At 44.3% G+C, this 13077-nt stretch overlaps 1 protein-coding gene across 1 annotated transcript in view; it reads left to right on the top strand.

The window, feature by feature from the left end:
- Nucleotides 1-13077, top strand: part of LOC147672474 (short transient receptor potential channel 5-like) — a 385149-nt gene that overhangs the window by 346343 nt on the left and 25729 nt on the right. The window contains exons 4-5 of the mRNA XM_086948009.1: nt 8912-9118; nt 9322-9363. Coding sequence (XP_086804135.1) covers nt 8912-9118; nt 9322-9363 — 249 coding nt within the window. The remainder of the gene's footprint in view (nt 1-8911; nt 9119-9321; nt 9364-13077) is intronic.

Genomic DNA, 13077 nt, shown 5'->3' with positions numbered 1-13077 from the left:
CACGTGGATGTAGGGGATTGGACGCTACTTGGTTGGTTTTGGGGCCTGATGTCGACTTGGGGTTGGAAGATTCTGATGATCATTGGGGTTGTGGTAGTGTTCCTGTTCACGTGTTGCCTTTGTGTGCAGTGTGGTCCTGCCTTATGTGGCCTCTGTGCTACAACGTGTATGAGACAACCACCTGTTACCAAGGGGACTCGGTTGGACAGAGTTATGCTACAACGACATCTTGATGGTCTGATGAATATCGAATATGATTCCGACTAGTGCTTGCCTACATGAGGGCAAAAGGAGCGTCTGAGGTTCCGTGACAATTGTAAGTGGTGTTTCCGACTCGCACGAATATGGTCGAGTCTAGTATCTATGAACCGCAAATGACGAGTTTAGTAAGTATGCGTAGTCTCGCTGTGCTAACTCAAACCGTTCGTTTGTTACGTGGGCTTTTTATCTGTACCCACGGGTTCCATCTTAGATACGGCCTCCATTTTGTCTCTTGCCCTCAAGTAGTCAGCGAACGGACGCTGTCCGCTTCGCGACCCTGGGGCTCCCAAGATATTTGCGGAAGACACATGTCCTTTGAAAGTGTCTTTATGACGAGGGGGTTGCTACTGTAAGGCAGGTGGCGCCGCTCGAGGCTCATCTTGCCGCACGGACTTATTGTCTCAGCCGTGCATCTCATTAGGCACGTTCCTTTGATGCCTGTATCTCGTGCTTCCCGACACCTCCCCTTTTACACCCTTTCCGATCTCCCCACTGTCTCCGTCTTCCTCTGCACCTGTCTTCGTTCCTGTTTCGATCTACTTGATTGCTGATTGGAATTTGCTAATGGTGGGAAGATGGGTTTTTACAGTTGGGAACCGCCAAATGTTTCCGCACTTATGTTCCGGACCTTGCATGTTTCAAAGCGACCAAAACGACCCCTCTGGGAGCTAGATGTGGGAACTGAGTTGTAAACCTTTGTGTTCAATGTTAGCCTATGGGTAAGAACTGTATAAAAGGAGCGATCCACATAACCAATTTGAAGCAGTCTCCCCGAACTACACTCGATGTACTTCCTGTGACTTCTGTGTTCCCTGCAGTAAATAAACCTTGACTCTTTGACGCCGAAGGAAGTGTCCCGTGTCTCTGTGACTTGTACGCCGGAACAGGTTACCCACGAAGGTTTCAGGTGTTGTGCCCTGGCACCGCTGGGTCCAAAAGAACCCAGTCCTTCAGTAGAACACCAGAAAAGTGCCAAAACCCATTAAATGCTTGAGTATACATGCTAAGAATATGGCGTGCATGCTTGGTGCTTATTAAGGTCCTAATTTATTTAAATTGATTGAGGCAATGGTTCTAGAATGTTTTAGCCCCACTGTGTACATGTTTTGATTTTAAAGACAATTAGAAGGTGCAGCATGCATGCTAGATGTTTGTAGCTGCGTAATTTTGGGGATCCTGCTCAGTCATAGTGCATTAAAACAGACATTGAAACGGGTCCCTGTCAGGTCTCATATTCGTGCCCATAACATTAATGCCAAAAATACTGACTGATTTCTGAACAATGAATGTTAAAAAACCGTGATGCATGTTAGTGATTTAGCTCCTAGTTGTGCCAGGTGTGTATAATAGGATATTCTTGAGAGCTCTAGCTCTCAAGCACATTAGAGCACATTAGAAGAAAGTGCGAGTTTCTAACAGTGCCTGCCAGTATGTTGGCCTCTCTGCAGAGCACACAAAGCAATGGTCATGTATTCCAGTTGCAATTGAAATTCTGTGTCAATGTGTGTGAAGGGGGGTACACAGTTGTCAAAATATTGACATGGCAAAAATAAAATAAGGTGCTTACAAAATAGTTAGTGCAGTAGGTGTTTTGGGGCGGGTGAAGCAAAGATATGCGTAAGGGCATTCAGCGCAGTGTGGAAAGAGCGTGGAAAGAGATGAGGCTTAAGATATGCACATGGATGAGATGTAGAGAAGAAAAGGCTATACATGAGTAATGTGAGGTGCACATAACTGAAGACCAATTGACAAAGCCAACTGCACCGGCACTTTTTAGGTATATGCCAGTTGTTGTGTTATAGATCAGGATACAATAGCTCAGAAAATACTGGTCAAGTGGTATACTATGGGACTCGCAGAAATTGAGTTTACATGTTTAAGCCATGCCCCTTTTACAGACTGTCTCCACACATTTTTATTTGACAGATTGCAGCTAGCCACTAAGGGGTGCTTCCCTAAGACTGGTAAGAGCATTTTCTTCCAAAAATATATGGCGCACGAAGTGGAAGACAGTGGGCACACACACACTATAAAGGGCCTGAAGTTGTCACACTATACAATTTGCTCACTACCGTAACTGTTGAGCACATTAATGCAGTAAGATATGGAGCAGTTTTGAATGTGCTTAAATATTTTAAGACTACACATGTACATTTGTAATTTATTTAAATAAACTTAAAAATGCACTATTTGCTAATCTTTTTTTGTGTGCGGGGGAGGGGTGCGAGGCACGCCCCGAACACCATGTTTGCTCATCGAGCTCACTCGCTATGTAAGAGTCATACCAAACTTTAAAGCCTCACCACAATCCAATGTAACCAGCTGCCACTGCAAGAGAGGCAAACTCAATGTGGGAACTCAACCTGGTTGGTGAATGTTTGTTGGAGTGTAAAAGGTACTTCCTTTGAACAACATGCTTTACCCCCGAAACTTGAACATGAAGGTTACTCATAAATACTCCTTGAAGTTGTACAAAACTCCAAATGATAGTGAAAGCAGGCAGAAAAAGGGTTGCTGTACATTAAGACTTCAAATGAGGTACTTTGAAGAGCGATCCAGCTGGGGGTGGGTTTAAACTGTACTCTTAAAATATGTATGGATAATGCTGCTGGATATTAATTTATGGTTGCATCTTAACATCCCACGAGAGGATTCATAACTGAGTTTACGCTATTTCTTTATAGACCCATTTATGTCGAGCCACGGGTCAAGATGAAGGGATAAGATTCGGTGGCTATTGCTTCATTTAAAACCATTTTTATTGAGGTTTTGGTTACAACATGTCAGGTGTAACAGAAAACTATTTCCGACTGTCATGTTGCAGCATTGAGAAAAAGGGTGACAGAGAAATATGTACACATAAGAGGTAGAAAGAACGACAATTGTCTGAAAAACATTTTTTGAAAATGAAACAATAGCCTGATTTGAGCTATGGGTCCTAAAATGTGAAGCAATGTGGATTTGTTCAGTGGGGCATCAAACCCTATATAGATCATGTGTCTTGTAAAGATGAATACAGCAGAAAAGGAAGAGATAGGCAAAACCTAATCAACAATGGGGTGGGAGGTGGTAAAAGGCTGGGGACAAATTGAGAGGAATAGAGGGAAAGAGGGGGCACGAGCAAAATCGTTAAGTGAGTATTCAGAAGAGAAGAGGTGGAAGTGGGCTGCAAGTCACAAGGGATTGGGGGGACGACCACTTGAATGTCGCAACCTTTGTCTCATGGAAGTGCGGTGTATGCTGAGGGTTTGAGGGAGGGAGGGCATTGACTCAGTTCAAGGTTGTCCTCTTCTTCCTACTTCAGCACGGCTCCTCTGTTCTTATTACTACCTCGTGTATCTGAGGAGGCAAGGTTCACGGTTGCCCATAAATACTAAATTTAGGGGTGTTACAGGGGTGTGCACGTTGGGACCAATAGGACCCTTCCTTGAGGTGAGTACACTCCTATTATGCCACCCTCCTGTGGGAGGGGGCATGAGCCTCTCAGTGATTGGCTGCGTCCCCTCCTGTTCAAGATGGAGGGGACTGAGATGTGTGCTTCACCTTGTCTCCCCCACCTGAGGGGTAGGGTTGGCAAAGGTGGGCACACCTATCTTCCTAACTTGGTGTTCCCGCCAATTCTCCTGCCCAAAGTGGGGGTCAGAATCTGTGAGAGCCAGTTGCTGGGGGCACCAAAAGGCGTGGTCAGCTAACAAAGGCGGCAGGCCTTTGAAGCTTCCCCTTCATGGACCCAGCCCATCCTGAGGGAGGAGGCATGACACGTCTACCCAGGATGGGCTTTATTTCTGGACCCAGAGAGCGGAGGCCCTCTAACCAGGGTGTCCAGACACCTGTCTGGTGGTGGCAAATGGCAGGCAGCCATTCAGGAACCACACTAGGCTGGTAGTTTTTCAGAGGGCATCTCTAAGATGCCCCTTTAGTGTATTTAACATTAAATCCCACACTGGCATCAGTGTGGGTTTAATGTGATGCGAAGTTTGCTACCAAATATTCCAGGTTTAAACAAAACCATTATGTAGCTGTGGAGTTCATTATGAACAGCTTCCAGACCATATACTCTTTATGGCTTTACTGCTCTTACAATGTCTAAGAATGGACTTAGACAGGTAGGGGTACAGGACTAATGCAACTCTACCCTCACCTGGGGGCTAGTGCACCCGGCTAGAGGGGTGACTTACCTAGGCCACAGGCAGCGAGTTGCAAGGCAAGCATGGCACACAGGGATGTGTGTTTTGTATGTGAGATGACCTGCACACCGCCTGCGGTTTGTGCTATTCAATCTAGAAGCGAAGTTAAACTAATCCCTTTTTGTTGTGTCTGTGTGCTTTCTCACTGGGGGTATAGCCCTAACCCCCGTGTTACAATTACATATTTCAAGTCCTGGGATCACCCAGGTCTGTGAGATGCACTGCCTAGGTACTTACATTTTTTTTAAAAACGTTTCAAAAAGCTATTTAAAACATTCAATATCAATTAAACAAATTTCACACATGCAAATTTCAACAACATTGTATTTTTGAGTAGAAACAGTTTAGTAAATCCTGCTGTTGCCTATGTGGAAACTTCAAAAATCAAAAGGTGCAACTGACCGCTGCCGGTTCATGTAATTATTTTCAAACCATCCAAAAACATGAATTGCCATAAAATTATATGTAAAAAAGTTCAAAAAAAGAAGACATTCCCAATGCATTTCGGGCCTCTAATGGTGGCACAATATGTGCTGCAGCCTTGAGGCCTTCCCTGGTCACAGGGCCCTTGGTACCCCCATGGTACCTTTTACAAGGGGCTTACCGGTGGACAGATATGTGCCAATTGTGGGAACAAAGGTACAGTTTTGGGAAAGAACATAGGCTCTGGGAACCTGATTGGCAGGGATCCATGGTACATCAAGTCAAAGTGCATAAAGTGTCAGGCAAAAAGTGAGGGGTAACCATGCAAAAAGGGACACTTTCCTACACACCCTATACCTCTTGGAGCCTGGGCAGGAGAAACTAGGGGAGGAACGTCCTAGATCCAGATGTAGGGGTGGACTAGACGTTTCCTCTACTTCAAAGGGTGTAACCAGATATAAATATTGGACTGCTTGAGCCACTCATTTGTACTCTCCTGCACCTGTGGACATTACAGGAGGACTGCCTTGTTCCCCAGAGGACAGCCCTGCTGCCTGAGGTCCACCTTTTTCCCCAGAGGACTGTCCAACTGCTTAAGGCCAGCCATTTTCCCCAGAGGATTGCCCTGCAGCTTGAGGCCTGCCCTGCTCTGAGAAAGAAGACTAGAGCTGCTTCCTTCATTCCAGACTAACCTGAGTGACTCCAAGGGTCAGTAGGCTGACTACCTGATCTGAGCTGCAGGAAGACAACAAGCTCCAGAAACCTCCCTGTAACTTCCCAGCAGACCTGCTGCAACTGGCCCTGCCTGGACCAGCAGCTGGACCTGACTGATCACTGCTGGCATGAGTTCATGATTCCCAATTGGTGCCTCCCCATGTCCTGGACCCTTAGCTAACATCAACTTTGGTAACCAGACTTTTGAGATGGTAACTTTTTCAGGAGGACTAACTTGGCCCCTGTATCTGGCCTGCACTCCATTTCAAGCAGCCTGAACCTGTGACTTTGTCCCAGTCTAACTTGACGAAATACACAGTTAGTGCTTTCTACTTCTTGGCCCAGCTTTTACTTAAAGCTTTAAACATTCATACCTTTGGTTCTTTTGACTGGATTTAATTTGTTTTGGAGTCAAATTATTTATTTTTATTTTACTCTACTTTCTAAATTGGTATGGCATTTTTATTGCGTTGTGTTTTCACTTCATAACTGTTTGAGTGCTACATAAATACTTAACACATAGCCTCCAAGTTAGGCCTGGCTACATTAGTGCCAAGCTACCAGACAGTTAAGCACAGGTTAATTTAGTGACGTTTGTGGTTCCCTCTAGGAAAGAATGTGGCTGCTAGAGAAGGGTTTTCACCTCCCTCAGTAAAAACTCAAATTTCTTACAATCAGAAATTCAAGAACGTACTTTATGAGCCTAATTATAAAAACGCAGTTTAAAGCTGAAATACACAAAAGATTTACTTCTAAACACAGTTAACTTAGGTTGTATGCTAACCAGACAAATCAAGCCCATTTCTGTTTATATAAAGGGTTATAACAACTCCTCCCTTCCTCCCATGCAGGGGCTATGAGACAATTTAGCCACATATTTTGAACAGAAGATCGACAAAATGTATAACTTGTTTGAACCGGAAAAGGTGGCCCAGGCATCAACACCAACCCCGGAAGATCCTCTCTCCCCCAGTCTAGAGACTTTCTCAGCTATCACCTCCGAGCAAGTGCGTGCTTTGCTGGTACACAATAAATCAGGCTCTCCACTAGATGTGACTCCCCCTTACATCATCTCAGATCTGGACTGGCCTTGTCTAACCCAATTATAGAAGTCTGCAATTTATCATTAGAAACAGCTTCTTTTCCTTCAAAGTGGAAGGAGGCTTACTCAAGCCAATGCTTAAGAAAGCATTAGCGGACCCGTTAGACCCATTTCTCTTCTTCCATGTTTTTCAAAAATAATGGAAACCTTGTTTAATCAACAACTTTCCGCTTATCTCGAACAAAATAACCTGCTCGATCCTTCGCAGTCAGGCTACCGTGCTGGCCACAGCAGTAAGTCTGCTCTGACAGAGGTAACAGATGTTGCTGGATGAGGGAACTCCTGCGATGTTAGTTCTTTTGGATCTGACTGCAGCCTTTGACACCATCACACACAGAATCCTCCTGGGTAAGCTGCGAGAGATTGGTGTCAGAGGATCGACATTAAAATGGACGCATAGCTTCCTGACCGACAGAACATAATGTGTACAATTGGGGGTACCACAGGGCTCCATATTAAGTCCTACCTTGTTCAATATCTATGTGTATTCTCTGGCCCCCATCATCAGATCTTGTGGGTTCCAAACGTTCTCTTATGCGGACGACACCCAGGTGATAGTCCTCATAGAAAATAACCCTGCTCTGACCAGAATAAAATGTAAGTGCTGCATGTTAAAAATAGCCACATGGATGAGCAAGAACTTCCTACAGTAGAACTTCTATAAAACAGAGATTCTGCTGTTCGGGAAAGCTGAGGAGTTATGGACCGCAGAGTGGTGGCTGGTGGAACTGGGGGAAGCCCCCCATTCCTAAAAAAATATGCTAAGAATTTGGGCTTTGTTATCAATAACAAACTTTCCATGGAGGAGCATGTAAAACCCATCTCTGGCAAGTGCTTTGGTATGATGTGCATGCTGGGAAAAGTCTTCCTGTGGATTCCCCTCTATACTAGAAAAGTTAATTCAGGTGCTTCTAGTCAGTAGTCTAGATTATGGGAACTCTCTACTGGTAGGGATTAAAGAAGATCTGTTATCAAGGCTGCAAGTCGTCCAGAATACAGCAGCGCGCCTTCCCCTTAACAAACCTGCACGAACATCATAACTGCTGTTGCAACAACTGCATTGGCTTCCTATTAGGAAAAGATCAGTCTTTAAACTCCTATCTTTGGTATTCAAATCTTTGCAGGGACTGGGACCAGCACATTTAACTAAAAAATTTGAATGGTACATTCCAGGGCGCCACCTGAGATCTAGCAGTCAAAAGCTGCTTCGCAAGCGTAGAATCGGGAAAGCCGAGATGGGAGGGTGTGCATTCTCTGATCTAGCCCCCACCCACTGGAATAGTCTGCCAGAGGATCTGCGAACAGGTCCCAATTTGGCACAATTTAGGAAGCGTCTCAAAACCTGGCTGTTTTGATTGATCACTCTCTATGTATGTTGTCTGCCTCACAGCTGCTGAGATCCCTTCAGGGATGATTTGTTGCGTCATATAAATAATAATAATAATATTGCACTTTGCTCTTTTCAGTCCCTGGAGTTACGAGAGTGTGACATATTTACGCATATGGAAATGTAGCAATTCTTCATTTTTGCTTCCTTAAATATAACCCCTAAGGACATTTTTACTGTTCAAATGTATAATTGATTTTTTTTCGAAACCTATTCAACAACCCTAACAATCGTTGCTTTGTTCCCTCCCTTCCAGTAACATAGCCAGTGTGTCATGGGCCCTAGTGCAACAGAGGAAATACCCCACATTGCTGCCGATTGATCCGTGTAATACAGCAATAATCAAGGGTCAGTTGTCCCCCAAGTCATCTGGGCCCCGGTGCCACTGCACCTGCATATCCAGTGTAAGCTACACCCTGCCTGCTTCCCCCACTCTGAAAACGGATGCCCTTCTGCTCCTTGCAAATCTAAGGCCACTTTGGGAAGTTGCTTGCAAATGACCTTTGAACACCAACTTTGTGAGTGTGTGGGTGTTCACAGCTGTTGGAAGAGGCCTCCATTCTGGAGCACACACAACCAGCCCATGTGACCAAATGTACTCACATTGGAAATCACACACTTCCAACCTGTGAATTTATTTCTTCGCCATTTCAGATTCTGTGACTCAGCAGCAGGTGGTTGCTCTGGTTAATGCTGCTACCTGAGCATGGAATTTACTTACAGTTAGGTGTGCTGATGCCTAACGTTAATAATTGATGAACGTGTCGAACTTTAATGCTGCTCAGCAATAACAAAAATGCAAGAGTCAGTAACTCGCATGGCCTCTCTCCCCTACAGGACCACGCGGACATAGAGTGGAAGTTTGCGCGCACCAAGCTCTGGATGAGCTACTTCGACGAAGGCGGAACGCTGCCCCCTCCGTTCAATATCATCCCGAGCCCCAAGTCCATCTGGTACCTCTGCAAATGGGTCCACCTTCAGCTGTGCCCCGCCAAGGACTCCGAGGACGAAAACAAGAAGCACGAGAACCTGAAAACCTTCACGGTAAGGCTGCTTACTTTTTAATGACTCTTTCCAAAGTATGACTTATTTATTCCCCGCTTGCAAATGCAAGCTGTTGTTTGCTCTTACCAGCACAGCCGTCAGCCATCTTGCATGCTCCATCCTTTTAAGAGCCGACAAGGGACGTTCTCCAGAGGGACTATGTTGACGCTGTTCTAATGCGAATATACGTTTTGTACTTTCAGGAGCGGCATGCTGACAACCTGATTCAGAACCAGCACTACCAGGTGAGGATGCTGGGACAACACTCGGGGTTACGCCGGTGCACAACACACTTTAATGGTGTTGGCGGGTCTGTTAGGATACACTTTGACATGTGTAGAAATAAATGATGCAAGCTTGGTTGCCATCATGAACCTGGAAGCACTCTATGGACCAATGACCCCTTTAAATGTGTTTTAAAAACTATTCTTTATGTAACTTGTCACTAGTCTCATCCACAACCCTATTTCTCCTCCTGCAAAAGGGCCAAACCACGCACCTCCAAGTTCACATCTAATTTGCCAACCCTACAGTCACTTTACTGACTTAAGCCATTTAGACAACCCATAAATAGCTCTGCTTCTAACTGCAGCTCACAGCACTTATGACTTACCAAAGTCATTCACAACTCAGACTGTTTATCCCAAGTAGTTTACAGCGCCAACTAAAAGTCATTCAGCAATACTAGCCCCAGTATTCGCTCCCACCAGCAATGTTCTTCACCGTCAGTTGAACAATTGATGACAGCTTTACTGAAATCATTCACAGCACATCCAACTCGGTTTCCAGTCTCTCGCAAATGCTACTTTTGTCACTTATTTCCACCCACACTGACTCAGAGCACTAGTAACACATATTCACCACAGTCTATTTACGCTAGTCACCCACTCCAAAAATCACTCGCAACTAAAACCCACATAAACCATGTACTCGTACTCCACAAATAACAATGTAAATCATCTACTCACAACACATCAACCACTTCGTGCAGTACCATTCATCAATTTTATTTTTAGCTCTTTCACTAGTCGCTTCTGTAATTTTCTGTGCCCCTCAGCTACAGTCACTTACACCTCCCTGGCGGTCATAACTTCAAGCCACACAAAACTATTTTCTCCACTCAAGTTCAAAGGCCACTCACAACATAATGAATCAAACCACTCTTAGTGACCGGCTCTTCTGCTTACATCTACAAGACCACTCTCTCAGCACAAACACTTGCCATAGGATTCTACAGAATCTCTCAATCACACCACATCTTAATCACCCGGCCACTCTGAAGACTACTGTGGCATGAAAAATAACTCAGATTTTCCTAATCTTTAGAGTTATCAATACCAGGTGTACTTGTAAATGAGGGGATGGGCAGCTATGGGGTGGGGAGGATCGGGGCAGAGAGTGGATGACGTACTCCTTATGAATTGGACCATACGGTTAAATCCTGGTTCGAGCTCCTCTGGTATTTCCTCATTCGCACAGATATTTCACCTAACTTAAGCAGCTGAAATCTCAGAGTGAAAGTAACTAATGTATAATTCTAATGAGGCTGGTAACAGCTGCTACTTGCCCCATCAAAGTTTGGGGGGCACTTGCAATGCAGACTTTATGGGCTCACTCACAGACACAGACACCTGACACAGACACCTGACAACAGCTCATCACAACATGCTTCAACTACAGTCTCAAACTCATGCAAGGGCTCCCACCAAGAGATCTGTCCTCAAGCAACCTTCTTGCTAGGAATGACCACAGCCAAAATAAGAGAGTAGAAGAGGCTCAGTATTAAAAAGAGTGCAATAACTGTTGGTTGCCTTGTTGGTTCTCCACTCTGGGTAACTCACCAGTGCTACGAAGATGTCATATCAAAGGTGTCAAACTTTGGAACTCCTGAAACAATAATCCTGAAATCATCCTGGAGTAACATGAACTTATCCTTATGGGGTTAGTCTAGGTGACATTTCTCGGTTAATGGGAAGTGACTGATCATGTTAATCATTCTTTAACCCGTTCCGTGCTGTCGTCAGCAGCACTACCTCCCTAGTGCTGCCGTCGGCCGACGCAGCCCCGCCCACCCTTTAGAACGTGCGCACCGCGGCGGAACCACACCCTCTTCTGTTTACCACAAACAGATAAAGTAAACAGCCAACAGTATCCTGCAGTGATCTATTATTATCTGCTAAGAGATTTACCTGTCCATCCATGTAGTCACAGACATTCTATACCTGGATGTGCAGGGACCAAAGCTAGAGTGAGTGGCTTCTCAGAAGCCAACTGGACAGATCTAACCATTGATTGCCTGCCATCAACCAATCAGAACGGGTCTCTGTGGTTAGCTACTTGTGTCTGAACCCTGAAAAACCATTCAGAAAACCAATGGGCAGTCTATGCCTCTCAGGAACGCTTTGCGAGTAGTTTTTATGTGTCCAAACAAGGAATTTATCCTTTTTTATGGATCACCCATAGAGCAAACCTTGGCGGTTCTTGAAGACATGATGTGCTCCACAAGCAAACTAAAAGAAAAAAAGCTTATTTTTAAATTATCGGTTTTCTCTAAAACGTTTGCCCACTTCTACTTAAGAGACTACCCTGGAGGAGTACAGACCTATTCTTAAACACATGTGGGATCATCCCGCCCTCCCCGGGAGTAATACATCCCCATCCTAAAATCATCATGGAATTACAAAGCTTCATCCAAAAGTCATTCTGGGGTAGCAATGCACATCCTCGAGCTATCATAGACTAATAAAGCCTCATCCTGAAATCATATTGAGATCACTCTTCAGTAGTCAATGGGCATCACATGTTTTCCACTGAAGTACTCACTGGCACATCCTGCAGTAGTTATTCTCATTACAGTAGAGTCACCTCATTTAAATATTTCGGCCTATACACACACTTCAGGATGGTTTTGGTTGATTTTCCAAGATAATTTCTGAAATAGCCCAGAAGAAGTCATCAGATGACCCAGAATAACTTAAGGAAACATTTCCTTTCTGACTTGGCATTCTGAGAGCATGTTTTGTGTTGCCAAAAATGGATTGGCTACAGGTTAGATGACAACCTAAGCATTTCCGGGAGGTACATGGAGTTAAAAAAAAGTCTGTTGCCCAGTCATGTTACACTTGGGACTTCTGCCATACAGAATGACCTTGCCTTGAGGCAAGACAACACCAGTAGACTCTAAAAATAGCAAAACACAAATGACTAGCTTCATAAACTGATGCATATAGCCACAGTATTGAAGCTGTGCCGACAGTGACCACCAGGAATCTTTCTCAGGCACTTAGACTTACAACCTATTTCAAGAAAAAGAAAGGCAAGCAAGAATTAGCAAGCCCCTGACAAATGTAAACAAATCACTCACAAATGCTGATTGCATACACTGTGTGCACACATATTGTATATTGCATTAAAGCCTGCCCTACTGCATATGCCAATTCTTGGAAAAAGAATAACAAATATTGCTTTCTGTGTGGAATGCATAAAGTAGAATAATAACTGAACATGACAAACAGCATAGTTGAGTTATTTTTCAGATTTAGAATAAACCCTCATGCATTGAAATGGAAGAATGTTCTGGAAGGTGGATTTCTACACCTGCAGCTGATAGCATGAGATGAGAGGATAATACGCCTCTGGGTTGGCCCAAGCTAAAGCCTATTCAATGCATAATTCAAAGAATTGGTAACAATATGTCACCCTGACAGCTGTGGTGTCAAGCCAGATGAAAAAGTAAGTTTATCTTACAGAAATAGGTCATTATTACAAAACAGAGTAGTCACACTAATATTTGGTGTAATTTGTCATTCATGAACAGACTAACTTGGGGGTAATTTACAGTACGTGAAAAAGCTGGAAATAAAATCCTGCAAAATGTGTGCAAATCGATTTTCTGGGCATTTAGTGTTAGTTTTGAATTTGAAGAATAGTGCTGCATTCCGTGCCTAATAATTCTGGAG

This window comes from Lissotriton vulgaris, unplaced genomic scaffold (genome assembly GCF_964263255.1).
Source record: "Lissotriton vulgaris unplaced genomic scaffold, aLisVul1.2 SCAFFOLD_699, whole genome shotgun sequence".
NCBI classification, from domain to species: domain Eukaryota; kingdom Metazoa; phylum Chordata; class Amphibia; order Caudata; family Salamandridae; genus Lissotriton; species Lissotriton vulgaris.
This window is presented reverse-complemented; position numbering and strand designations above follow the sequence as displayed.